This window comes from Schistocerca serialis, chromosome 11, assembly GCF_023864345.2.
Source record: "Schistocerca serialis cubense isolate TAMUIC-IGC-003099 chromosome 11, iqSchSeri2.2, whole genome shotgun sequence".
NCBI lineage: Eukaryota > Metazoa > Arthropoda > Insecta > Orthoptera > Acrididae > Schistocerca > Schistocerca serialis.
The window spans coordinates 39,480,639-39,508,610 of NC_064648.1; the positions used below are offsets into that span (position 1 = coordinate 39,480,639).

Genomic DNA, 27,972 nt, shown 5'->3' on the forward strand with positions numbered 1-27,972 from the left:
AGTGCTTGGCAGAGGGTTCATCGAACCACAATCATACTATCTCTCTATCATTCCACTCCCGAACAGCGCGCGGGAAAAACGAACACCTAAACCTTTCTGTTCGAGCTCTGATTTCTCTTATTTTATTTTTGTGATCATTCCTACCTATGTAGATTGAGCTCAACAAAATATTTTTGCATTCGGAGGAGAAAGTTGGTGACTGAAATTTCGTAAATAGATCTCGCCGCGACGAAAAACGTCTTTGCTTTAATGACTTCCATCCCGACACGCGTATCATATGTACCACACTCTCTTCCCTATTACGTGATAATACAAAACGAGCTGCCCTTTTTTGCACCCTTTCGATGTCCTCTGTCAATTCCACCTGGTAAGGATCCCACACCGCGCTGCAATATTCTAACAGAGGACGAACGAGTGTAGTGTAAGCTGTCTCTTTAGTGGACTTGTTGCCTGTTCCAAGTGTCCTGCCAATGAAACGCAACCTTTGGCTCGCCTTCCCCACAATATTATCTATGTGGTCTTTCCAACTGAAGTTGTTCGTAATTTTAACACCCAGGTACTTAGTTCAATTGACAGCCTTGAGAATTGTACTATTTATTGAGTAATCGAATTCCAATGGATTTCTTTTGGAACTCGTGTGGATCACCTCACACTTTTCGTTATTTAGCGTCAACTGCCACCTGCCACACCATACAGCAATCTTTTCTAAATCGCTTTGCAACTGATACTGGTCTTTGGATGACCTTACTAGACGGTAAATTACAGCATCATCTCCAAACAACCTAAGAGAACTGCTCAGATTGTCACCCAGGTCATTTATATAGATCAGGAACAGCAGAGGTCCTAGGACGCTTCCCTGGGGAACACCTGATATCATTTGTTTTACTCGATGATTTGCCGTCTATTACTACGAACTGCGACCTTCCTGACAGGAAATCACGAATCCAGTCGCACAACTGAGACGATACCCCATAGGCCCGCAGCTTGTTTAGAAGTCGCTTGTGAGGAACGGTGTCAAAAGCTTTCCGGAAATCTAGAAATACGGAATCAACTGGAGATCCCCTGTCGATAGCGGCCATTACTATGTGCGAATAAAGAGCTAGCTGCGTTGCACAAGAACGATGTTTCCTGAAACCGTGCTGATTACGTATCAATAGATCATTCCCTTCGAGGTGATTCGTAATGTTTGAATACAATATATGCTCCAAAACCCTACTGCAAACAGACGTCAATGATATAGGTCTGTAGTTCGATGGATTAATCCTACTACCATTCTTAAACACTGGTGCGACCTGCGCAATTTTCCAAACTGTAGGTACAGATCTATCGGTGAGCGAGCGGTTGTATGCGATTGCTAAGTAGGGAGCTATTGTATCAGCGTAATCTCAAAGGAACCTAATCGGTATACAATCTAGACCTGAAGACTTGCCCGTATCAAACGATTTGAGTTGCTTCGCAACCTCTAAGGTATCTAGTTCTAAGAAACTCATGCTAGCAGCTGTTCATGTTTCAAATTCAGGAATATTCCATTCGTCTTCCCTGGTGAAGGAATTTCGGAAAACTGCGTTCAATAACTCCGCTTTAGCGGCACAGTAGTCGGTAACAGTACCATCGGCACTGCACAGCGAAGGTATTGATTGCGTTTTGCCACTTGTGTACTTTACATACGACCAGAATTTCTTCGGGTATTCTACCAAATTTCGAGACAATGTTTCGTTGTGGAACCTATTAAAGGCATCTCGCATTGAAGTCCGTGCCACTTACGTGGCGGCAGAGTTATTCCTTAAAAACCTTTATAGACTGTGGTCCCCAATGAAGGAAAGATCATTAATGTAAGACGAGTTTTTGCCGTTAGACTGTGCACTGTACAATAAACGGCGAAAGAGTGGTACCGCGTGGTGTGTGGCGACTGTGCTGCAGCGGGGCCGTCTGCCGACAGGGGGCCCGTGGGCGCCGTTCGAGAACAGCTGGCACCTGCGCGAGGACTACAAGAAGGCGGCGCGGCGGCAGGAGCTGGCGCGACAGCTCGCCACACACATGCTGTGGGTCGGCGTCGCCAACTTCGCCCTCATGCCCGTCATCACACTCTGGCAGATCCTCTACTCCGTCTTCAACTACACGGAGGTCAGTTGCGCACCCGCTTTGGAAGTTTGCCACCCTCACACATTCGCGAGTACGTCGAGCCGATCCTTTGTGTGTCCTTCGGGTCACGTATACTTTAGTACTACATTACACGGTGTCCTTATTACAGCACGTGGCGCAGTCCGAAGCAAACCGAACGGGATCGGGCCCGAGACGAATCCTTAAGTCAATAACGTTTCGGAGGTGTGCGCGTATGCATTATGTCTCCGGTATGTTTATAATGTAAAGACTTATTATAGGCCTGAACCCGTTTGGCTTAAATTGCCACATGCCATAATAAAGACACTGTTTAGCGTTTTTAAAGGTTTGACAAGCAACATTTAACTGCTGGGATATTTTTATGTACAGTATCTCGTGTACCCTTTGCTACCAAATATCGGTCAATCCAAAGATGCCAAAATCGAGGTGAAATGCGCCTTCGGGAAGTACTAGAAAATGATAACACTGCAACCGAAACTGTTTTTTGTTCATATCATACATACTGCTTGCTGTAGCAGCCCCATAATGAAATGGCAAAAGTTTTAACTACCCTTTGTATTGTTGCGTGAGCAGTGCCTATTAGACAGGGGGGGTCTGACAGCTGATCAGTTCCAGTCATTCCACCAGGAAGGAGGTACACGGCTCGTGTTGTCTGTAGTTGAACCGTGCCTAGACAGTCAATACCGCAGTTCGATCGCATCTGCATTGTTGCTTTGTGCCAGGAAGGACTCTCGACAAGGGAAGTGTCCAGGCGTCTCGAAGGGAACTGAAGCGATGTTGTTTGGACACGGAGGAGATACAGAGAGACAGGAACTGTCGACGACATGCCTCGCTCAGGTCTCCCGAGGGTTACTACTGCAGTGGATGACCGCTGTTTTATGCAGCTCTCCACTCTACTCCATTCCGTGCGAACCTCTTCATCTCCGAATCTGTGCAACCCACATACGTTTGAAGCTTCTTACTGCACATGTTACTGTATACCTCCTAATATTGTGACGGACCTCATTTTGCCCAGTGTAACGCATCAACTCGACATGGCGTGGACTCGACAAGTCATTGCAGTAATAGTGATCTCTGCTGCATCTGTATCAGGCGCTGGGTGGCCAAATTGTTAACTCGAATTGTCCAGAATGTTCTTCAAACCAGTCACGAAGAATTGTGGCACGGTAACGTGACAGTCTTGTTTGGGAACACGAAGTCCACAAATTCTGCAAATGGTCTCCAAGTAGCTGAACATAACCATTTCCATTCAATGATCTGTTCAGTTGGATCAGAGAACCCAGTGCATTCCATGTAAACACAGTCCACACCATTATGGAACAACGAACAGCTTACTCGGTGCTTTGTTGACAACTTGATTAGTGGAGTCTGCACCACTCTCGAACCAGGACCCAACTGGTACAATTGTGAGTTTGGGAGAGGCACTTGCTTCAGCCATCTGCTGCCATACCCCATTTACGTCAACTTTCACCACACTATCCCAGTGGATATGTTTGTCTTACATCCCACATTGATTTCTGTGGTTATTTCACAAGAGTTGCTTGTCTGTCAACACTGACAACTCTGCGCAGTCACCACTGCTCTCGTTCATAAAGTTGAGGCCGTCAATCACTGTGTTGCCCGTGGTGAGGGATAATGGATGAAATCGAGTGTTCTCGGCACTCTCTTAACACTTTTTGTCACAGAATTCCATAATGATTTCCAAAATGGAATGTCCCATGCGCCTAGCGCCAACTACCATTCCACGTTCAAAGTATCGTAATTCCCATAGTGTGGCCACAATGACATTGGAAACATTTTCACATAATTCACCTGAGACAAATGATAGCTCTGCCAATGCACTGTCGTTTTATACTTCGTGTACACGATACTACCACTGTCTGGGTGTATATGTGCATATTGCTATAACATGACTTTTGCCACGTCAGTGTAGTCTAGTCTTGGTTTTTTTTCTGCAATACTGACCACTCTCGCCCCCACCCACCCCCATTTCCATACTGACAATTCCTTGATGCTGTAGCGTGTTTCCTATCAACCATTCCCTCCTTTTATTTAACCCTCTAGGACCCCACAACAAGTAATATCAATTGTTCGAGGTCTGTCTAAAAAGTACCCGACCTTTGATTTTCCCGCGCAAAATAGAGACGATAGCACAGCGCCACTGTACACAGTAAAGGAAGAGACCTTTTAAGCGCATGCGTGAATCTTGTCCCCGCCTTACAGCACGTCAGTCGCTGCCTGTCGGTCACTGAGTGAGGTGCTACGCAACGTGTTTCTCGGATTACCGATTCTCTCGAGATGACTGATTGTGTTAAGAGATACTGCAGCAAATTTTGTCAAAAGCTTCATGATTCTCAAAGAGAAAGTATATAAGAAAAGGAAAGTACTAAAAATTTAACTCTTTTTGTCTTCTATCCGTCTTTTGTCTCTAGAGAGTGGAAGCTTAAGGCAGACGTAAAAACTTATTAGCTAGTCTTGGTCTGATTAAGATGAGAAACAACTTATTGATGTGCAGACGTACTGTGGAAAATTGTATGAAATTCAGAGGATGGAAGCAGCAACATAAAATACATTGCATTTAATCTCAAGACAATTTTGATTTATATAAATTAGTGATTCCTGGACGATTGCAAGATTTCGGAGCAGCTACTACTTTTCACGCAGAAACAAAGTAGAAGATTTTTGAAGACCTGGACGCCACACGAAAGAAGACATGTTAACATGGTAAAGCATTTCCCCCTGTTAATCACGTTTTGTGAGTACTGTGAGTACTGGGCGTGAGTCGTGCTTCGGTAGCTCAGTTGGTAGAGCACTTGCCCGCGAAAGGCAAGGGTCCCGAGTTCGAGTCTCGGTCGGGCACACAGTTTTAATCTGTCAGGAAGTTTCATATCGGCGCACACTCCGTTGCAGAGTGAAAATCTCATTCTGGAATATTAGTTTGTTGAACACAGAGTGTTGCAAGAGTTCTGAAGTACTGCAGAGGGGTGAGCACTTCTTCTGGAAGCTGCACAAATGGATGAATTTCTGGAGAAAAGTCACCATCGGTCCATGACAACTCTGTACCTTCTGGAACATCTGCAGGATTTACTGAATCAAAAACTGCCGACTCTTGCAACACCTCCGGAGCAGAAATTCCTCCACCGTCGTAGTACGTGCTACCGTTAGTCAGAATTTCATCATCGTCCTCATCGTTAAGTTTATAAAAATCAGTTGTATCGGGATTATTTAGAACCTCAAGAATCGTTAACTGGAAGTAAAAGAAAATGCCTAAACATCACAATATGGACATTCATAAACGTAACCCTAAATGCCCACTGTTACACATACACAACGTGTTCATTTCAACACTCGTAGGGTATTTCAATATGCAAAACCAAAAGAATACAAATAATTGGTCCACTAGTACTTATTTAGAGAGAAAATATTTGGTATTTATCTGATTAAAAACATATTATCCACACAGAGGAGCCCACATACTTTGTGTGACATGATGGCGACCAACTTCTGCCCTGGAGCACCTAAGAAGTTACAAATATGGTAAAGATAATATTTCTACAGTAGTTCCAATTATTCGTCACAGGATGCACTGCATGGCTTGTATAAATGTGTAACAGTGGGAATTGGTGAATTAGCATTGGCTAAAAACCAGTAAAACCCGTACAAAATTTAAATTACATATATGTAACCAGGATAGTAGAGGGTTAACTTTTGCCTTTGAGTTATTTTCTCCCCAATCCAGCTCGGTACATCTACATCTACTTCTACATCTACTAGATACTCCGCAAGCCACCGTACGGTTGTTGGCGGAGGGTACCATGTACCACTATGTGTCTTTTCCCCTCCTGATCCACTTGCAAATAGAGTGAGGGAAAAAAGACTGTCTGTATGCCTCCGTATGACCCTAATTTCTCATTTCTTATCTTCATAGTCCTTGCACGCGATACATGTTGGCGGCAGAAGAATTGTTCGGCAGTCAGCTTCAAATGCCGGTTCTCTAAATTTTATCAGTAGTGTTTCTCAAAAAGAACGTAGCCTTCACTCCAGGAATCCCCATTTGAGTTCATGGAGCATCTCCACAACACTTATGTGTCGTTCGAACCTACTGGTAACAAATCTAGTAGCCTGCCTCTGAACTGCTTCAATGTCCTCCTTCAATCTGACGTGGTACGGATCCCAAACACTTGAGCAATACTCCAGGAAAGGTTACACCAGGGTCCTATATGCGGTCTCCTTTACAGGTAAACCACTCTCTCCTAAAATTCTCCCATTAATCAGAAGTCGACCATTTGCCTTCCCTACCACAGTTTTCACACGCTCACTCCACCTCGTATCGCTTCGCAACGTTACGCCCACATATTTAAATGACTCGACTGTGTCAAGCGGGTTGCCAGTAACATTGTATCCGAACATTACAGGTTTGTTCTTCCTACTCATCAGCATTAACTTACATTTCTCCACATTTAGGGCTAGCTGCCATTCATCACACCAACTGGAAATTTTGTCCAAGTCTTCTCGTACCTTCCTAAAGTCACTAAACTTTGACACCTTACCGTGCACAATGGCATCTTCAGCGAACAACTGCAGCCAGCTGCCCACCCTGTCCACCAAATCATTTATATATCTAGGGAACAACAGCGGTCCTATCACACTTCCCTGATCGTCTCGTCTTCCAGTGGGATAAATGTCTTAACATGTGTTAATCAATCAATCTACCCTTCTGATCTTCACCACTCTTGCATAGCACCACATTTCAAAAGCATCTGTTCTTTTTTGGTTTGAACTGTTCGTGGTACACGTTTCACTTCTGTACGAGGTTTCACTGCAGGCAAATATCTCAAGAAAAGACCATCTCACACTTAAATTTATTCATTTTTTTTCCCCCTTCTCCTTCTTCCAGAAATGCCTACTTCACTATAGCCAAGCATTTTATACCCTCTCCACTTCATCAGTAGTCATTTATTTTGCTTCCCAAGTAATGTAACTCATTTACCACTTTAAGTGTCTCATTTCCTAATCTAATTCCCCCAGCATTGACTGATTTAATTTGACTGCGAGGGGTATCCATAACGGGACCTCGGAATGATTCTGTTCAAAAACACTCACTACACAGTTGAAGACGTTTATCTCACTGGTAGATAAGGTAATGAATTCGTGTTTTATAGAACATTGTCAGCTGCTGATGGATACTCAACCACATCTACTCTTTCACTTATTTGTCTGAGTGAAACTGGTATCAATGCATATCTTTCTTCTGGTCACCTAAGATGTGAAATTTGTACAGTGAGAGAGCTGGGCTTTATGAAGAATGTTGCAGTGTTTCCCATTCAAATCACTGAAGCATAGCCTTCATTGGAATGGTAGTGTGAGGCCGGGCATTATCGTGCGATAGGATGTTTCCATCCGGCAGCCCGAGTGCAGACGCCAAAGCCGACAGCAGAGACAGCCGACATTTCCTCTGGCAAAATATCCAAAGCTGTTCAGACACTCCTCCTTCAACTGCAGGGTCTTCCTGCTTGTCGAGTTGCTCGAGTGTGGAACTGCAATCGGTGCACAGTGTTACGAAGAGACTTTTTAGAAAGTGCGACACACGGTGAAGTCAAAATACCTGGGAATTCTGTCGGGTAGAATCGTACTGTTGCACGATATTGCCTAGTCCCACACTTCGGACCCGACAAAGGCCACGTTTCACCTATTTCAGTGGGGAACACTGTGGCATCCTCTGTGCAGTGCAGATATTTCACTATGTGATTTCTCGTGTCTTTGGCAACCTGCAGAAAGACGTGCACGGGTGTCTGTTTCACTCTGACGAGGAAGTGCGAGGGACGGTGTGGTTGTGGATCCGTCAGTGGCCAACTGCATTCTACGAAACGGGAACTGATCGTCTCGTATCCCAGTGGAAAACTGTGGTGATTCCTTTTGAATTGAACCATTCAATGGTTCCGTTGTGGCAAGTTCTTCGTTTTCATTTGACTCCCCTTATACAGTCAGTTAACCTTCGTTTACTTTTGTTGGTACTCATTTTATATTCTCTTTTTCTGGATACTATCCATTCTGTTCAAATTCTCTCCAGGGTCCTTTGCAGTCTCTTGCAGAATTAAAATGTCATTTGCTAACCTCAACATTTTTATTTCTTCTCCCTGAACTTTAATAACCTTTCCAAAGCTCTCCATAGTTTCCTTTACTGCTAGCTCAGTGTACAGATTGAGTAATGTCGTGGACGGGTTATGACCCGAGTCCTTTCTCGATCACTGCTTCCTTTTCGTGTCCTTTGACTCTTGTAGCTGCCATTTGATTTCTGTATAAGTTGTGGATAACCTTTTGCTCCCTGTATTTTGTCCCTGCTATCTTCAAAACTCGAAAGAATGTATTCCAGTCAGAATTGCCAAAAGCTTTCTCCAAGTTTACAACGTAAGTTGAAATTTCTTTGGCTTATCATCTTGAGATAAATTGTGGGCTGTGTTTCTCTAAAACATAATCTTCACCAATGTTTCCATTCTTCTGTAAATAAATTATGTTCATATTTTGCAGGCACAATTTATTGAACTAGTAGTTCAATAATACAAATGTCAGCAACTGTCTTTTTTGGAATTGGGATTATTACATTCTTCTCGAAGTCTGAGAACGTTTCGTGTGCCTCATATATCGTACACCTCAGGGGGATAGTTTTGCCGTGGCTGGCTCTTTCGAGTATCTCAATAATTGCGTTGGAATGTTGTCTGCTCCAGGGAACTTGTTTCGACGTAGGTCTTTCAGAGCTCTGTCGAATTCTTGTGTTTATTGACTGAATGTAAATAGAGATTTGTCCATTTCTGTGAACCAGTTATCAAGGGATTTCAAGCTTGTCTTCAGATGGGTCTTGCAGAAGATATTTATCTTTGTAGTGTGCTGGGTACTGGCAGTGTGACAAAATGATGATGCTCTGTCCTCGATGACCTAGATCGCTGGATGTGACACCCAGAGATTTCTTGGGATTATGTGAAAGACCTTGCTTATGTGGGTCTGTTGCCAGAAACTAGTACATAACTCAAAATATGCATTTCTGATGTGCACGTCTGTGACTCTGCACTCGCTCTGAATGTATGGTGAGACTTGGATTGTTGCCTAGATGTCTGTCAGACCAAGGGGAGTTGTATAGAACATCTATGAAGAACAAAATTAAGTTTATTTTATTTATTATCATTCTTATTTGTGTATCACTATGCATAAAATATTTATAGCCCCTATTAACTGGTATTTTCATTTTCAGTTTCCATGTATTTATATTTTGTACTAGTGATGCTTGTGGAACACACTTCTGGTATCATTTCTGTGATCTCTTATTACCAACTGCTGTCCCATATTTGAGATATTTCTGACAATCATTATGATTTGTATTAGTAGGTATACTTATGGTATGTAGGTGTGTTGGTAATACATACCCACAACTTTTAATTAGATTTTGGTACTTCCATCTTTCAATACTTTGTGGGGTGACAATTGTTGTTATATTACATATGTAACAACGATGACACCTTTAGCTGTATTTTTGTGTGTTACTTTAATTGCAATTGATTTTGGTGTTATCTTACACAGTCTTCAGGCCCCTGAATATAGTAAATGTTGTTTTTATTATGACTGGACGAAATACAGTGTCAAGTAATTCACGGTTACTTTTAAAATTGAATGTACATTAATTCTGTTAAACTAAAACAATTCCAATTTTCATATGTACATGTGAGACGAGCAAAGTATTAAAACTTCAACAAATGGCAAGAGCTATGTATAGTGTCTAAGCTACATCGTATTTATAGTTTTTCACTCAAGTCAGACCACCCGAATATTGTTTTCCGAAAAGAATATTTTTTCCATTCAGAAATTCCCTTTGAGCTCGGAAATAATTTTGTAATACTCTCGTGTTGCGAGGACCGCTTTTTCTACTCGTCTCCGTTAACTTCGGTCGCTCGTTAGTGCTCTATGAACTTCTCTCGGGGCACGAGGAGGTGCTCCGTAGTAATCTGTGCCGCTCGCGTGCCGACAGATGATAAAGCGCGAGCCGGGCAGCCTGGGGACGCGGCGCTGGTCGCTGTTCGGCCGGCTCTACCTGCGCCACCTCAACGAGCTGGAGCACGAGCTCAACGCGCGGCTCAACCGCGCCTACCGGCCCGCCTCGCGCTACATGGGCAGCTTCACCTCGCCACTGCTCACCGTTGTCGCCAAGTGAGTCATGCTACTCTCTGCTCAGCTCTGCTTTAGTTTAGCTTAGTTTAGTTATCTGCAGGTTTTGTGGATAATGATAGCAACCTCTTGCTGTGATAGGCAATGAATCAGTTTTACACCTATAATACACTTTCTCACAGGAAAATACGGCACACACACACACACACACACACACACACACACACACACTTAAAGATAAACAATAAATGGGATTTTTCTTCTTGAGCATCAGCTAGGAGCAGACCCACGCTTCTAGTATTGTTCGATGGGGTCATTAGGAGTGAGGGGAGCCGACTGTTACATACTTCTGTCGGCGTCATCAGTAACGCTCATGATGTCTGAGCAACAGGTGTGTTTTTCTGCTGCGCAGTGCATAATTATAAATTTTTTCCTCTTGTGAAGGAGTGCAAGCGACAGAAATTTTCCAGCAATTGACTGCACCATTTGGTGATCGAACGTCATCGTGATTGTGTGTATTTGCCTGGCGTAAAGAGTTTGAGGAAGAACGAGGATGTGTGGAAAATTGGCAACACAATTACCTTCCTCGGACCAGCATTACGTGTAGAGATGTTCGTGCGGTTTGAGATATTATCTAAGGTGATCGACAGGTGACAATACCGGAACATTATTAGAAAACATAAGTAGACTGCATGGAAGACAGTGGGGGTAAATTAAACTCTTGATGTAAATGTGCATTGACATTTAACAAAATTAACTAAGATTTTGTAATACACGTTCAGAGCAAACACACATTGTGCATTTGACTGAAGTTCCGTGGCGTCTGAAGCTTTCAGCTGTCTACTTCACTCTCGTAAACCCTGCAACAACAGCCAAGCAGTCATCAAATCTTGCTGATGAAGACAGTGAATAAAAGCTTTGTGTGAGTGTCTTTTAATTGTGCCTGTCTGCAACTTGACGCTTCTTTACGGAAAGTAGTAATCTGTCTTTTCCTACATTGTTAATTTATTCACTGTGTTTGATATGCTGCGTAAGTGTGTTGTTGCTATGTATGTTTGCCTCATTTTATGTCTGTTTTCCCTTTTCATTTATCATGTCTTTACGTATGAGTATTGTTTTAGATTTTGTGTCTGGTTCATATAATTTGAGCACTATTTCTAAGTAGAAATTATCCTTTTGTGCTATGTACTCTGGTGTTGTAAGTTCATTTTGTATTTTCTATTAACCATTGATTTGAAAAGTGCATAATTGTATGAGTTTGGATGACATGCATTTTTGTTTATGGTGTTATCTATAATGGTTGTTCTCCTGTAGACCTCGAATATGTCACGGTTATTGCTATCACTTATTTGTAAGTCCACAATGTATAGATTTTTTCCTGTTTCTATTGTAAATTTTATTTTTGGACTAAGGTGTTTAACTGTGGTAAACTATTTTTATGTCATTATTGTCTCCAGCTGTTATTAGTAATATGTCAGCAAAACTATATATCACTACTGTAATTTAGATAAGTGTAACCAATTAGAAATGAAACATTTTTTTCTAGGGTGTTAATGAACATATCTGCAATTGTACCTACAATACAGTTTACCATTGCTACTTAGTTGGCATGTGTTTTATAAATGTCCCTCCACATAGATGTCATCATCATCATCATCATCATCATCATCATCATCATCATTTAAGACTGATTATGCCTTTCAGCATTCAGTCTGGAGCATAGCCCCCCTTATAAAATTCCTCCATGATCCCCTATTCAGTGCTAACATTGGTGCCTCTTCTGATGTTAAACCTATTACTTCAAAATCATTCTTAACCGAATCCAGGTACGTTCTCCTTGGTCTGCCCCGACTCCTCCTACCCTCTACTGCTGAACCCATGAGTCTCCTGGGTAACCTTGCTTCTCCTATGCATGTAACATGACCCCACCATCTAAGCCTGTTTGTCCTGACTGCTACATCTATAGAGTTCATTCCCAGTTTTTCTTTGATTTCCTCGTTGTGGACACCCTCCTGCCATTGTTCCCATCTACTAGTACCTGCAATCATCCTAGCTACTTTCATATCCGTAACCTCAACCTTATTGATAAGGTAACCTGAATCCACCCAACTTTGACTCCCATGCAACAAAGTTGGTCGAAAGATTGAACGGTGCACAGATAACTTAGTCTTGGTACTGACTTCCTTCTTGCAGAAGAGAGTAGATCGTAGGTGAGCGCTCACTGCATTAGCTTTGCTACACCTCGCTTCCAGTTCTTTCACTATGTTGCCATCCTGTGAGAATATGCATCCTAAGTACTTGAAACTGTCCACCTGTTCTAACTATGCTCCTCCTATTTGGCACTCAATCCGTTTGTTTCTTTCCCACTGACATTACTTTCGTTTTGGAGATGCTAATCTTCATACCATAGTCCTTACATTTCTGATCTTTCTTTCTTTCTTTTTTTTCCCCCATCAGTCTACTGACTGGTTTGATGCAGCCCGCCACGAATTCCTTTCCTGACTGGTTTGATGCAGCCCGCCACGAATTCCTTTCCTGTGCTAACCTCTTCATCTCAGAGTAGCACTTGCAACCTATGTCCTCAATTATTTGCTTGACGTATTCCAATCTCTGTCTTCCTCTACAGTTTTTGCCCTCTACAGCTCCCTCTAGTATCATGGAAGTCATTCCCTCATGTCTTAGCAGATGTCCTATCATCCTGTCCCTTCTCCTTATCAGTGTTTTCCACATATTCCTTTCCTCTTCGATTCTGCGTAGAACCTCCTCATTCCTTACCTTATCAGTCCACCTAATTTTCAACATTCGTCTGTAGCACCACACCTCAAATGCTTCGATTCTCTTCTGTTCCGGTTTTCCCACAGTCCATGTTTCACTACCATACAATGCTGTACTCCAGACGTACATCCTCAGAAATATCTTCCTCAAATTAAGGCCGGTATTTGATATTAGTAGACCTCTCTTGGCCAGAAATGCCTTTTTTGCCATAGCGAGTCTGCTTTTGAAGTCCTCCTTGCTCCGTCCGTCATTGGTTATTTTACTGCCTAGGTAGCAGAATTCCTTAACTTCATTGACTTCGTGACCATCAATCCTGATGTTAAGTTTTTCGCTGTTCTCATTTCTACTACTTCTCATTACCTTCGTCTTTCTCCGATTTACTCTCAAACCATACTGTGTACTCATTAGACTGTTCATTCCGTTCAGCAGATCATTTAATTCTTCTTCACTTTCACTCAGGATAGCAATGTCATCAGCGAATCGTATCATTGATATCCTTTCACCTTGTATTTTAATTCCACTCCTGAACCTTTCTTTTATTTCCATCATTGCTTCCTCGATGTACAGATTGAAGAGTAGGTGCGAAAGGCTACAGCCTTGTCTTACACCCTTCTTAATACGAGCACGTCGTTCTTGATCGTCCACTCTTATTATTCCGTCTTGGTTGTTGTACATATTGTATATGACCCGTCTCTCCCTATAGCTTACCCCTACTTTTTTCAGAATCTCGAACAGCTTGCACCATTTTATATTGTCGAACGCTTTTTCCAGGTCGACAAATCCTATTAAAGTGTCTTGATTTTTCTTTAGCCTTGCTTCCATTATTAGCCGTAACGTCAGAATTGCCTCTCTCGTCCCTTTACTTTTCCTAAAGCCAAACTGGTCGTCACGTAGCGCATTCTTAATTTTCTTTTCCATTCTTCTGTATATTATTCTTGTAAGCAGCTTCGATGCATGAGCTGATTGTGCGATAATTCTCACACTTATCAGCTCTTGCTGTCTTCGGAATTGTGTGGATGTTGCTTTTCCGAAAGTCAGATGGTATATCGCTAGACTCATATATTCTACACACCAACATGAATAGTCGTTTTGTTGCCACTTCCCCCAATGATTTTAGAAATTCTGATGGAATGTTATCTATCCCTTCTGCCTTATTTGACCGTAAGTCCTCCAAAGCTCTTTTAAATTCCGATTCTAATACTGGATCCCCTATCTCTAATAAATCGACTCCTGTTTCTTCTTCTATCACATCAGACAAATCGTCACCCTCATAGAGGCTTTCAATGTATTCTTTCCACCTATCTGCTCCCTCCTCTGCATTTAACAGTGGAATTCCCGTTGCACTCTTAATGTTACCACCGTTGCTTTTAATGCCACCAAAGGTTGTTTTGACTTTCCTGTATGCTGAGTCTGTCCTTCCGACAATCATATCTTTTTCGATGTCTTCACATTTTTCCTGCAGCCATTTCGTCTTGGCTTCCCTGCACTTCCTATTTATTTCATTCCTCAGCGACTTGTATTTCTGTATTCCTGAACTAGCTCTGAAATATTACTTTGCAAACTTTCTATCGAATCTGCCATCACAACTAAGTCATCCACATATGCAAGACTGCTTATTTTGTGTTCACATATCTTAATCTCACCCAGCCAGTCTATTGTTTTCAACATATGATCCATAAATAACATGAACAACAGTGGAGACAGGTTGCAGCCTTGTCTTACCCCTGAAACTACTCTGAACCATGAACTCAATTTACCGTCAACTCTTAACTGCTGCCTGACTATCTATGTAAAGACCTTTAATTGCTTGCAAAAGTTTGCCTCCTATTCCATAATCTTGTAGAACAGACAATAACTTCCTCCTAGGAACCCGGTCATATGCCTTTTCTAGATCTATAAAGCATAGATACAATTCCCTGTTCCACTCATAACACTTCTCCATTATTTGCTGTAAGCTAAAGATCTGGTCCTGACAACCTCTTAGATGTCTAAACCCACACTGATTTTCATCCAATTGGTCCTCAACTAATACTCGCACTTTCCTTTCAACAATACCTGAGAAGATTTTACCCACAACACTGATTAAAGAGATGCCTCTGTAGTTGTTACAATCTTTTCTGTTTCCATGTTTAAAGATTGGTTTGATTACTGCTTTTGTCCAGTCTGATGGAAACTGTCCCGACTCCCAGGCCAATTCAATTATCCTGTGTAGCCATTTAAGACCTGACATTCCACTGTATTTGATGAGTTCCGACTTAATTTCATCCACCTCAGCTGCTTTATTGCACTGCAATCTATTGACCATTTTCTCCACTTCCTCAAATGTGATCCTATTTCCATCATCATTCCTATCCCATTCTACCTCGAAATCTGAAACATTACTGATCGTATTTTCACCTACATTGAGCAACTCTTCAAAATATTCCCTCCATCTGCCCAAGGCATCCACAGGATTCACCAGCAGTTTTCCTGACCTGTCCAAAATACTTGTCATTTCCTTCTTACCTCCCTTTCGAAGACTGCTAATTACACTCCAGAATGGTTTTCCAGCAGCTTGACCCATAGTCTCCAACCTGTTTCCAAAGTCTTCCCAAGATTTCTTCTTGGATGCTGCAATTATCTGTTTGGCTTTGTTTCTTTCTTCAACGTAACTTTCTCTGTCTACCTGAGTTCTAGTATGTAGCCATTTTTGATACGCCTTCTTTTTCCTTTTATTGGCTGCCTTGACTGTGTCATTCCACCAAGCTGTTTGCTTCATCCTACTTTTACACACTACTGTTCCAGGACATTCTTTAGCCACTTCTAGTACTGTGTCCCTGTAACTTGTCCATTCCTTTTCCATTGATTGTAATTGACTACATTCAACTAACTGGTGCCTTTCTGAGATCGCTGTTATGTACTTGTGCCTGATTTCCTTATCCTGAAGTTTCTCCACCCTTATCCTCCTACATATGGACCTGACCTCCTGCACTTTCGGCCTCACAATCCCAATTTCACTGCAGATTAAATAATGATCAGTGTCATCAAAGAATCCCCTGAATACACGTGCGTCCCTCACAGCCTTCCTGAATTCATGATCTGTTATTATATAGTCAATGACAGATCTGGTTCCTATGCCTTCCCAAGTATACCGGTGAATGTTCTTATGTTTAAAAAAGGAGTTTGTGATTACTAAGCCCATACTGGCACAGAAATCCAAGAGTTGTTTCCCGTTCCTGTTGGTCTCCATCTCCATATCCTCTCCAAATTTACCCATAACCTTTTACCTTTTCATACCCTTCTGTTTGATTTCCAATCCTGGCGTTAAAATCGCCCATGAGCAGAACCCTGTCCTTGTCCTTTACTCTAACAACTACATCGCTGAGTGCCTCATAAAAACTATCCATCTTATCTTGATCTGCCCCTTCACAATGCGAATATACTGATACAATCCTAATTTTCTTGCTAGACACTGTCAAATCTATTCACATCAGTCGTTCGTTTACATACCTTATTGCAACTACGCTGGGTTCCATTTCTTTCCTGATCTAATGCCCTACACCCCATTGTGCTATTCCTGCTTTGACTCCTGACAGGTAGACCTTGTATTCTCCCACTTCCTCTTCTTTCTCACCCCTTACCCGAATGTCACTAACAGCTAAAACGTCCAGCCCCATCTTACTTGCAGCCTCTGCCAGCTCTACCTTCTTCCCAGAGTAGCCCCCATTGATATTAATAGCTCTCCCCATCTCATTACCATTTGTTTGCCAAGTCGTATCTTAGGAGTCCCTGGTTTGTCAGTTAGAGGTGGGACTCCATCACCTCCAAAGGTCCGAGGCATTTTGCTCTGATTGTTGCCAGCATCATATTTAAAATACCAGGGAAGCAGGTTGCTAGCCTTACTTGCCCCGAGTCCCATTGGGTTTTACCCCTAACGGCTGAGGGACTAACTGGAGGATTTGGTAGTCTTTGCCGTATGAGCACAAAGGTGACCACGACCCAGAATATGTCAGAGATGCCCAGTCTTATTCCAAAGTAACTGGTATCCCGACTGTCGGGACCACTTACTTGGCCACTCATACGTTGCCCGTGGTTCATGAACTAGGACATGACTACAGGAACCCACATCGTGAACCATGTAATTAAATTAGTAAAACAACTTTATATGAAACATACATAGGCTATATTATTATACTTATTAATTATTATTAATACTATATTAACTGTAACATCAACAGGTACATTCAACAATGGCATACTAGCAAAAACCTGCTTGTTGTGAAGAAATATGGCCAGCACGAGTCAGTAAAAATTTCGCAACTAGCTGGGAATCAATTTATATAAAAATGTCATATTTTGACATCATGTATGCTGTGGGCCCAGCTGAGAGAGAAAAAAGTGAAACAATTTAAACCAGTCAATGCAGAGGGAATTAGCTTAGGAAGTGAGACACTGAAAGAACACCCCTGAAAAAGAGAGATTTGTTAATATTCAGTATAGATTACTGTGTTGGGTAGTCTTTTTCTGGAGATGTGTGTGGAGTGTAGCATCTCACAGAAGTGAAACATGCATGACACAATGTTCAGACATGAAAAGAACAGAAGGTTTTGAGATGAGGTGCTACAGAAAAACGTTGAGAACTACATGGGTAGATAGAGTAACTAATGAAGTGCTACTCAGCTGAATGGGAAAAAGAAAGGATTGGTAGATAGGACATTTGCTGAGGCATCAGGGCAGTTTCATCTCAAATCATGTAGGCCAAGAGCAAGTGTGTTACATTGTTATTTCCAAGTTCCCTGAAAAAAAAAATTGTGTATTGAAATTCCATGAGACACCTTTCAAATACTGAAATATTTAAATTTTCTGCTGTAACAATGTTATGAAAAGGAAAGTTGCTACTCACCATATAACGGAGATGGTGAGATGCAGATAGGCCCAACAAAAAGACTGTCACAAATAAAGCTTTCGGCCAGTAATGCCGTCGTCAACAGTACACACACACACACACACACACACACACACACACACACACACAGAGAGAGAGAGAGAGAGAGAGAGAGAGAGAGAGAGAGAGAGTGTGTGCAGTATCAGTTGCCTGAGACTGCAGATATGTACGTGTGTGTGTGTGTGTGTGTGTGTGTGTGTGTGTGTGTGCTGTTGACAAAGGCATTACTGGCCGAAAGCTTTATTTGTGACAGTCTTTTTGTTGGGCCTATCTGCATCTCACCATCTCCGTTATATGGTGAGTAGTAAGTTTCCTTTTCATAATATAGTTACATTCCATCCTGGATTTTTCATTGTTTAATTTTCTGATGATTTGTTAAAATGTTATAACCTCTCTAAATGAGAGTATTTGTGAAAATGTCATGATGATATGGGGAAAAATGTAATAAGAAAACTATGAGCGATAGAAATGTGAAATTATTTTTAATAAAAACCTTCATCATTTGTAACTTTTAGCAAACTTCCATGTTTTGAAAAATATGCATAATCATAGGATGTTAACTGCCTTGAGAACTGATAAAATGGAAAGACTACTAACTACCATCTATGGCATCAACACCTGAAATTCTTAAACTATCAAAATGTTTCTATGTGAAGATAAGAGTATGTGAATTTTTTTTATTTTGTATGAATTATTTTTCTCTAGAACCCCCATCCTGAATATTCTAAAAATTGGGTTGTGCATTAGTTGGACACTGTACTTATGGAGGGTAGAAGTGGAGTGGGCAATATTTTGCAGTGTAAAATTTCAGAAATTTTTATGTTAGACCTAGCTACTCTTAAAGTCAAAAAATCCAGGACACTTAAAAATTTAAATCGATTGCAGATGTTGAGTAAATGTGATGCAAATCATTATATCATAGTGAACATAATTACTTTACATATAAGTGAATGGGAAACAACTGTTCATTTTGTTCAAGCACTTCATAAAAAAATTAGGTATAGAAATCGCTTTGTATATACATTTTTCTGTTTCTGATATTATTCACAAATTTTTATTGTCTTGTGTCATGATTTTACTTCCTTATCATATTCCATGAATTAAAATTGGTTACACTCCTAACAGTCAACACTGCACTGTTGAAAAGGGTTCATTTGATTTTCTTTTTTTTTTTTTTTTTTCTTTTTTTTTTTTTTTTCCATCTGCTCCTGAGCTGAAATTGCATGTGGATAAGGATGATCCAATCAGAGGAGTATTTGGGAAATGGGAACTGCACACTGAGCTGTTGATGATGGCCGCTTGAAAGAATTTGCCGGATGATGGTGTCATAAAGGAGACGGCTACATCTTGCACCACATGAGAGGGTCTAATTATCTACCTATCCGCCACAGAAGGAAGTTACAACAATGTTTGCTAACTCATACTGAGGTACCTACCTTTCACACGCAGTAACAGGCCGCACTTTGTGGAAAACTGTTGTTGCAATGTATGTGCCACTCCGGGATAGATCCCAGCACTGACTTGACTGAATTCCAACCACTGGCTTCATAGCAGACTACTGTTGTCGCTTTTTTAAATGGAATTCCCCTAATGTACGAGGGCTGTCCAGAAAGTAAGTTACGATCGGTCACGAAATGGAAACGACTATGAAAATCCGATAAAGGTTTGCAAAGATGCGTTGGGCAGTATGACTCTAGGTAGGATTATGTCACTCTTTTCATTCCTGAGCTCTTAGTGAGCGCGTAAAGATGTTATAGAAAATAGTGTCTCCCACCAAGTACGAGGGCCTGGTGAGAATTTTCCCCTGAAGCTATGCAACCAACATTACATAACTGTCGTGCGGTTTCTTCTTCAAGACAATTCTCAGCCTCATTCTCCAGGGGCAATGAAGATGTTCCTGCATCGTTTCAATTGGAAATGTTTGGTTACCCTCAATACAGCCCGTAATTGTCTCCCACTGAGTTTCATCTCTGCTCAAACGAACCGCTGGCTATGAAGACAACATTTTGGCACGGACAACGAGCTTTAGGCCAGCGTAGAGAATTGGCGGAAAGCACTGGTGTATGCCTTCTATGATGAGGTTATTGGAAAGTTGGTACAACGCTACGACGAATGTCTGAGTCAGAATGGCGACTACGTAGAGAAGTAGCTGAAAGGTGTAGCTAACTGTTACAAATGAAACATTTCTGATTTTCACTGTGATTTTCATTTCGCGATCAATCGTAACTTACTTTCTGGACAGCTCTCGTATTTTCATTTGGAAGTAAGATTTTCGTGTTTTGTAGTAATTTTGATATGGTTTGTGCAAATCCAATAGCACCTCCTAAAGTATCAACAGCTTCATGCTGGAGATTAAATCTTGTTGCAAGTTGTTTACAAAGACCTCCTATCCGATCACATGCACTTTTTCCATGCCCTGTTGCTGAAAACATCAGTTTTTTGTCTTAATTTTTGTACAGTGTGTTCCAAGCTCATAAAGTTGAAAGCGGTATTTAAAATGAGATGCTGCACCATCAGTCACTTACACATTTAGGAAAAGAAAGGCCTCTAGATGCCACGTCATCAGTTATCGTGCTGACAGTGTAGCAAGCATATCATAGAATGCACGCAGGCCTGCACGTTATAAGTGGCTGTCGAGATAGCAGTTTTTAGGTTTTGCAACCACACCGCATTGGATGCACATGTCACTATCTTAAAGTTCTGCGGCAAGTGTACCAACATTATACATTTTACAAAGTTTTGAAGACGTTGCTTATGTAAAACTTGTTTCTCAAGTTTTTCCATTTTTATTTGGACACGCTGTTTTCTTCTTGTGACTTATCTCTCTTGGTCATTTAAATATTTGGGGCTACGACAGAAATGTCGACATTCAACGCAGCCAGCCGCGGTGGCCGAGCGGTTCTAGGCACTTCAGTTTGGAACCGTGCTGCTGCTACAGTCGCAGGTTCGAATCGTTCCTCGGGCACGGATGTGTGTGATGTCGATAGGTTTAAATAGTTCTAAGTTTAGGGGACTGATGACCTCAGCTGTCTGCTGAAATTTCTGTACCCACAAATTAATGGGGTTAGCAGTCAAACTGTTAAAATGATTTTCTGTCACTGTGCAAAATTTGGCGTTTTGCAAACTGTATCCACACAGTACTTTTTGCTGTCAAGTTCCGCCTTTGGGCCTTAACCGTCAGGTGCTAAGTAATTTAAATCGAACTTTATAGTCTCCTCGCCTTTGGCTCTCCTGACATGGAGCCCCGTTAAATTTACTGTCATTGTCGGTGTTTTTGCCCTTAGGAATGTCTCCTTCATGACGGGCGCCTTCCTGGCCGTGCTGCTGATCCTCACAATCTACGACGAGGATGTCCTGACTGTGGAGCACGTCCTCACTGCCATCACCGTGTTTGGTGGCATCATCGCCTGCTGCCGGTGAGTCCCACTGTTTCTGTTGCTTCTTCCCGAATCGTACTCACACGAAACGTAGTAAGAGTCTGTGAAGGATACAGTGGGCGATGTGTGGTGAAAGTGTTTCATTGCTAGTGCTGGGCGAGTTCATTTGTTTGTTTGGAAGGTGCGGCCATCAGTGTTTGCTACCTTTCGACCAGTCGGCGATGTCAGAATTGAGGCGCGTGCTCTGCAATCTTTCTCAAATGATTTTACAAAAACTATTTGGTAAAAAAATTTCATTTTTGCGTTACTTATTGCTTTATACAGGATGTTTCAGAAGTGGTTGTCAATATTCAGGGATATAACAGGAATGATCATTTGAAACAAAAAAGTCAAGTAAACATGGGGGCTAAAATGCATACCTTAAGAGCTATGAGGTATTCTTGGTTTTCAATATTGTGAAATAAATCTCTTCTACTGCAAGCTCTTTGCTTCCCATACTTTGGGAAGTGGTAGTATGGATCAAAACAATAAAAACATGTTCAGTAAACATGTGCTCAAAAATGCATACCTTAAAAGTTGTGAGCACTTGTTCGTTAGAAGGGTTATGTTTCAAAATAGCGAAGATAAAAAAGTGCTCATAGCTCTTAAGTTATGCATTTTAGGGCACATGTTTACTGGACTTTTTTTTCTTGTTTTAGCCCATACTATCGCTTCCCAAAATATGGAAAGCTAAGAGCTTGCAGTAGAAGAGATTTGTTTCACAGTATCGAAGATCAAGAATTCCTCATAGCTCTTAAGGTATGCATTTTAGCCCCCTTGTTTACTTGACTTTTTTGTTTCGAATGATTATTCCCGTCATATTCTTGAATACTGACCATTGCTTCTGAAACTCTGTATATCAGTTTCGTGATTATGTGCCCTTAGTTTCGTTAATGGTTATAGTTATTGTGATATTTAAGTGGAAGTAAGATACTGTGCAAAATTTTAAAAAGTTTACAATGAAAAAATAGGTGTCGTTATGATTTTGCATTTAGTGCATATTACATAATGTGTTGCTGCATATGAAATTTAGATAACATATTGAATTTTTCTTTAGACTTGGGTGGAGGTATCTGTCTGTCACGAACCTCGAGATGTAGCACACTCATTTGTGATCACACAGCAGCAGAGTGAAATGTCCGCAACATTCCTCATATTTTCATAAACTGTTCGAGATATCGAAATGAGATTTTGGCAAATAGTAGCACGCAAAGAGGAGAGTATTTTGTGATATGCTTAATATGCAAAACTTCATTATCTACCGTGTTATTTGACTAACTACAGACTTCTTGGCTGAAAGAATGCAATTTTTAAGGGCCATCAAAAGCTTCAGAAATGAAAAATGCTATGGGTTTGGAACAACATGAGTGAAGACATTACACATCTACTTTGTACTGAAGATGTGCCTTTTCATAGGCTACTGACCTTCCTTTTCCTCATTTCATCACTTAATGAACTCAATAAACCACTGGTCCAGAATTCTCTCACAGTTGCGCCTGCGCAACATGTTACGGAGATGACATTGTGTGTGTTTTGGCAAAGAAGCAAGTTAGAACACGGCAATCAGAGAATTGTGTAGGTTTTACTTAAAATTTGCCTCATGATGCTCCTCTGAAAGTTACAAATGGGTAACCAGCCAGGCAAAAATAAATTGCTGCATTCTCAGCAGAATTCTTTTTAGATACTAACCAAGGGAGAGGTTGATAGAGGTTTTTGAATGGTCACCATGCAAGTGTGGGTGTGGAGGGGCTTCACTTAATATTTAGAAAAAGTGTGAGTGCAGATTTTAGTTTAGAATGGCGCTCCCCCTCCAGCGCTCAGCATTTTCCCTTCGGCACTTGTGGTTAACTCTCCTATTGCCGCTCTCCCCACTCGTGCCTTGCTCACTGCGCATCTACTGACCGCGGTATTCTGTGCCCACTATAGCTGATGAGGGTGCAGAAGTCTTGCGTGTATTTATTATTTCAGAAAAAATAGGCAGCCCCCCACTTAGTTGTCTCTCAAATCTCCAACTTCCTTAGGTACACTTACATTTTGGTCTTGTGTTTGCCCACAGTTCTAGGTCTGTGGAGTCCAATAATTAAGTCCTCATTGTTGGGGTTCATAATTGTGTAAAAATTTTTAAAGGATTTCGTGGTCAGCTTTAACTGTAAAACTATTTATTTACAATATCCACCATCATGTTATTGTCCGTGTCACCATTATCCTTCTCCCTAGTAATACTGAAGCACTTTCTATAATGCACATTACCAGGGGTTACTTTATGTCCACCCGAGAAGAAGGGGGGAAAAATCATAAATTTCTGTTGAATTCCATTAACTTTTTAAAGAGCTACTGATGTGTAAGTAGGGTCTGGAACCAGATAAATACCTTTAGCACACTCTTAGCAATACCAACGCACTTTAATAATGTGTACTACCAACTTCATGACCACCACAAAAAAAATTTAAAAAATGCATAGTTCATTCATTGTTGCTGACTTTTACTCTCAACATGCATTACAAAAAGATATTGATGTGTAAGTAAGGTCCTGAATCGCAAAATATTGAATATAACATTGGGCAAAGTGACATCTGCTACCGAGATTTAAATTTGTGGGTTAAGTTTAACACAAAATTTTAAAGCATATGTGGAATCTGGTAGAATAATTCATTAAAAATGACAAATATTGTGCTAAAATTTTAAAATATAAAGTTACTGATTAGATTGCAAATCTTTCAAAAAGTAAGCATAAAGTACACTCACTCCCCCCCACCTCCCCCACCTTGTATTGCGAGGGTTAAAGTTTGTTGGTAGTTGCTAAGTGCTGCCATTATGAAACGCTGAATGAATATAATCAGAGTAATTTGCAATCCATTTGAAGTAAAAGCTAGTTTTCATCACTTCAGTGTTTATAAAGTCATAGTTTCTGAACTACATGTTGTGCAATGATAAAGATAGAGACTGTTTGCAAACTGTGTTGTGATTAGAATAAGTAATACGGAAGTAATAAATTAAAACATCTTGCCCGATGTTCCTCTTTTTACTTCTCAGGTAGCAAGAATTTGGTAAGCAATAACTTTCTTCCTTTCATCATTTTGTTTAGTGTGTCAGTGACTCGGATCAGCATAACTTCTGGCACACGAGTACCCAGATTTTATTCACGGAGTATTTAAGGATGGTAGTATGTAATAACTTCTAGCATACCTTAAATATAATCTCAAAGCTTTTTGAAACTTTTTGTCACTGACACCCCAGACAAAACTGACAAAAATTCATCACTTACTAAATTTTTGCTGTTTTTGCAGTAAAATGGCAACATCGGTTGTGACATTTTAATTTATTACTTCTTTACTAGTAACTCTATTCAAAACACAGTTTGCAAACAGTACCCACATATACCACAGAATGTACCTGCACGTTTGGCACACAGTTCATGAGAAATGATTTCATAAACATTGAAATATTAAGCCAAGAAAATTAGAGTTCAGCTTTCAAAAAATTAGTGGAATTCTGGAATCCAGAAACGCACCCTCTCAAAACCTGGACAGCAAGCTACACCGCGATGCAGAGCGCCTCTCTTGCAGAGTCTGCCACTCAAGTTTGCTTAACATCTCCGTAACGCTATCACGCTTACCAAATAACCCTGTGACGAAACGCGCCGCTCTTCTTTGGATCTTCTCTATCTCCTCTGTCAACCCGACCTGGTACGGATCCCACACTGATGAGCAATACTCAAGTGTAGGTCAAATGTGAATGATCTGAGTTTTCCCCGATTTGTGGGTGGAGCATCAGCTGTGATTAAAAATAAATAAATAAAACACATCAAAATATTGTGCCTTTTCTGGTTCTGCCACGAAAACCAAGCATTTAATTGAAAATTCTGAAGTTACAAAAAGTGTAGAGTATTAAATTCTACACCAATGGAGCACAAAACTTTGCTATTTGATTAAATTTTCCTATAGAAAAATTACATCAGAAAACAGAAGACCTTTACACTTTTCGAAAACCATGTGTTGTTGCTATAAAATTCACTCTATCGTAAGAATTGACTAATTTGATGCAAAAATTTGATAGAAGAATGATTGTAGAATGTCAAATTGTGTTTTCAGAAAGTCAAAGTAAGTGGCCAAAAATCCTAGCAGGTCGTAAATATCACCATTATACAATTACAAGTGAATCACATGGTTAGCAACCAGCATCAATTTTCTACTTTTCATTCTATGAAAATTCACAGCATTCACTCTTTTATTGCTCTTACTGATACTTAATACCTAACCCACATGTAATCGAAATAATAGTTTTGAAACTATGGAAACAGAATAATAATAATAATAATAATAATAATAATAATAGTAATATATTGTATTAGACAGGGTGTTTCATAATTCATGTTGTACACTTCTAGAGGTTGTAAAGTGGGCTTAGTAGTTAAAGTTGTACCTAGGGACCAATGCCCAGAAACATCATCCGATGATGCTGTAGACCGTCAAAATTATAATTGCTGGTGCCTGTATGTATATAGAGGATGATTCTGAGATGATGATGATGATGCAAACTGTCTAGGATGATGCATCAATTTGTGGTAAATATGGTTTTGAAACGGAATGAGTTAAAAGTACAAATGATAATCATTCTTATAGCCCTGACAGTTGAATACATGTACCGGCACTGTTGTTGTTGTTCTTGTTGTGGTTGTTGTATTTATTGGTCCTGTTGTCTACAAAGTAGCTTATGCATAAGACATTGGACAATTCAAGTTATAAATATACAGCTGAAAGTCATTTCTAGGCATGCTTATTTAAGGTTACAATAACACACTTTATGCATAAGTATTTATATAGCACACTTCATAAATTTAAATATTCTTCAATGGAGTAAAAACAGTGGTGCTGTAAATATGACTAGAGATTTTGCAAAGGTATTGATCTCAGTAATAGCTTTTACATTTTCAGGAAGTTTGTTATAAAGCTTAATTCCCCTGTGAAAAGTACCTTTTCGGCACAGAGCTGTGCTGACTTGAGTTATATGTAAGTTTCTGTTTTGTCTGGTAAGTGATCACGTGTATCACAGTTTTTTTGCAGACTGCAGTCCTTACCTATTACATTTATTTCAAAGAATAAAAGGGATTACATAATGTGTACACATGGAAACAGAGGAATACCACATTTCTTAAACAGAGGTTCAAGAGATTCTCTAGGCTTATACTGAAACAAGATTGTAATAGCTCTTCTTGCAGTTTAAATGTGCTATTAGATATTTCAGTGTTTACCCAGAAGGTGACCCCATATCTAAGATGAGAATGAAAGTAGGTATGATACGCATTCATTACTGTTTTCTCACTACAGCATGATTTTAATGAGCAAAGAAGGTAACATGTTTTGCTCAGTTCTGAATTGAGATATTCAATATGCTTATTCCATCTGACGTTGCTCTGCAGCCAAAGTGTTGAGAATTTGGTTTCAGTACTGTTACTAACTGGTTCGTCATTGATAGAGACGAATGGGATAAACATATCCTTGACAAGAACATTGTGGAATTTTAGTGCAATGGCATTTTTGCTGTTTATTACAAGCTGATTATTCTGTGCCCAGCTGCTAAGTTGTTTCATGACTGCATTTACTGACTGCATTTACTGACTGCTGTAGCTGTTCATTGCTGTCTCCTTTTAGTAGTATTGCGGTGTCATCTGCAAATATGATTGTTTTATGTGCTTCAACATTTAAGTTTAGATCATTTATGTACAGAAGGAACAGAAAGGGCCCCATTGCTGCTCCTTGGGGTACACCACATTTAATTTGTTTATAGTTAGATAAGTGTTCAGATACAGTTTTTAGTCCAATATTTGTGTGCTTGATGCACACTGTCTGCTTACGATTATTAAGGAAGGAACTGATCCATTTGTCGGACAGACCTAGAATACTGTATCTTTCAAGCTTTGATAGCAAAATTTTATGAGCCACCATGTCAAAAGATTTTGACAAGTCAGTAAATACTCCTATTGATTCCTGTTTTTTGTCCATCAGGTTTAGGACGGAATTGATGCACTCGTAAATTGCAGTTGTCGTTGACTTCTTATTTCAGAATCTGTGTTGTTGATTACATAGGATACTGTTCTTATTTACAAGTTTCATAAGTTTGTCATACATAACTCCTCTAATACTTTAGAGATGCAGGAGGAAATTGTGGTAGGTCTGTAGTTATTTACATTATCTTTATCGTCTTTTTTATATACAGGAATAATTTTTGATGTTTTCGATAAATCAGGGGAAGTGCTTGCCTGAAGTGAGCAGTCACATAAATGTGTGAGTATTTCAATTAGGTTTGATGCACTCTTCTTTAATATTGTTGCAGGTATGCAGTCAGTGCCTGCAGAGTTGGAATTTTTTAGTCCTTTTATTGCTTTATCTACTTCATCTTGTGAGCCAAAACTGATGTACAGTGATCCTCTACATGCACTTATATACAGCAGTTTTGTTGCTGAGAATGTAGGGTATGCAATTTTCAGAGGTGGTAGTATGGACCAAAACAAGGTTAAAAATGTCCAATAAACGTGGGCTCTAAAAAGGATATCTTAAGAGCTATGGGAACTTGTTCATTTTC

General features: G+C 40.4%; 1 protein-coding gene across 2 annotated transcripts in view; it reads left to right on the plus strand.

The window, feature by feature from the left end:
* LOC126426794 (autophagy-related protein 9A) overlaps nucleotides 1-27,972 on the plus strand; it is a 151,259-nt gene that overhangs the window by 65,969 nt on the left and 57,318 nt on the right. For both annotated transcript variants that reach the window (XM_050088792.1, XM_050088793.1), the window contains exons 7-9: nucleotides 1,940-2,124; nucleotides 10,139-10,317; nucleotides 21,259-21,390. In XM_050088792.1, coding sequence (XP_049944749.1) covers nucleotides 1,940-2,124; nucleotides 10,139-10,317; nucleotides 21,259-21,390 — 496 coding nt within the window. The remainder of the gene's footprint in view (nucleotides 1-1,939; nucleotides 2,125-10,138; nucleotides 10,318-21,258; nucleotides 21,391-27,972) is intronic.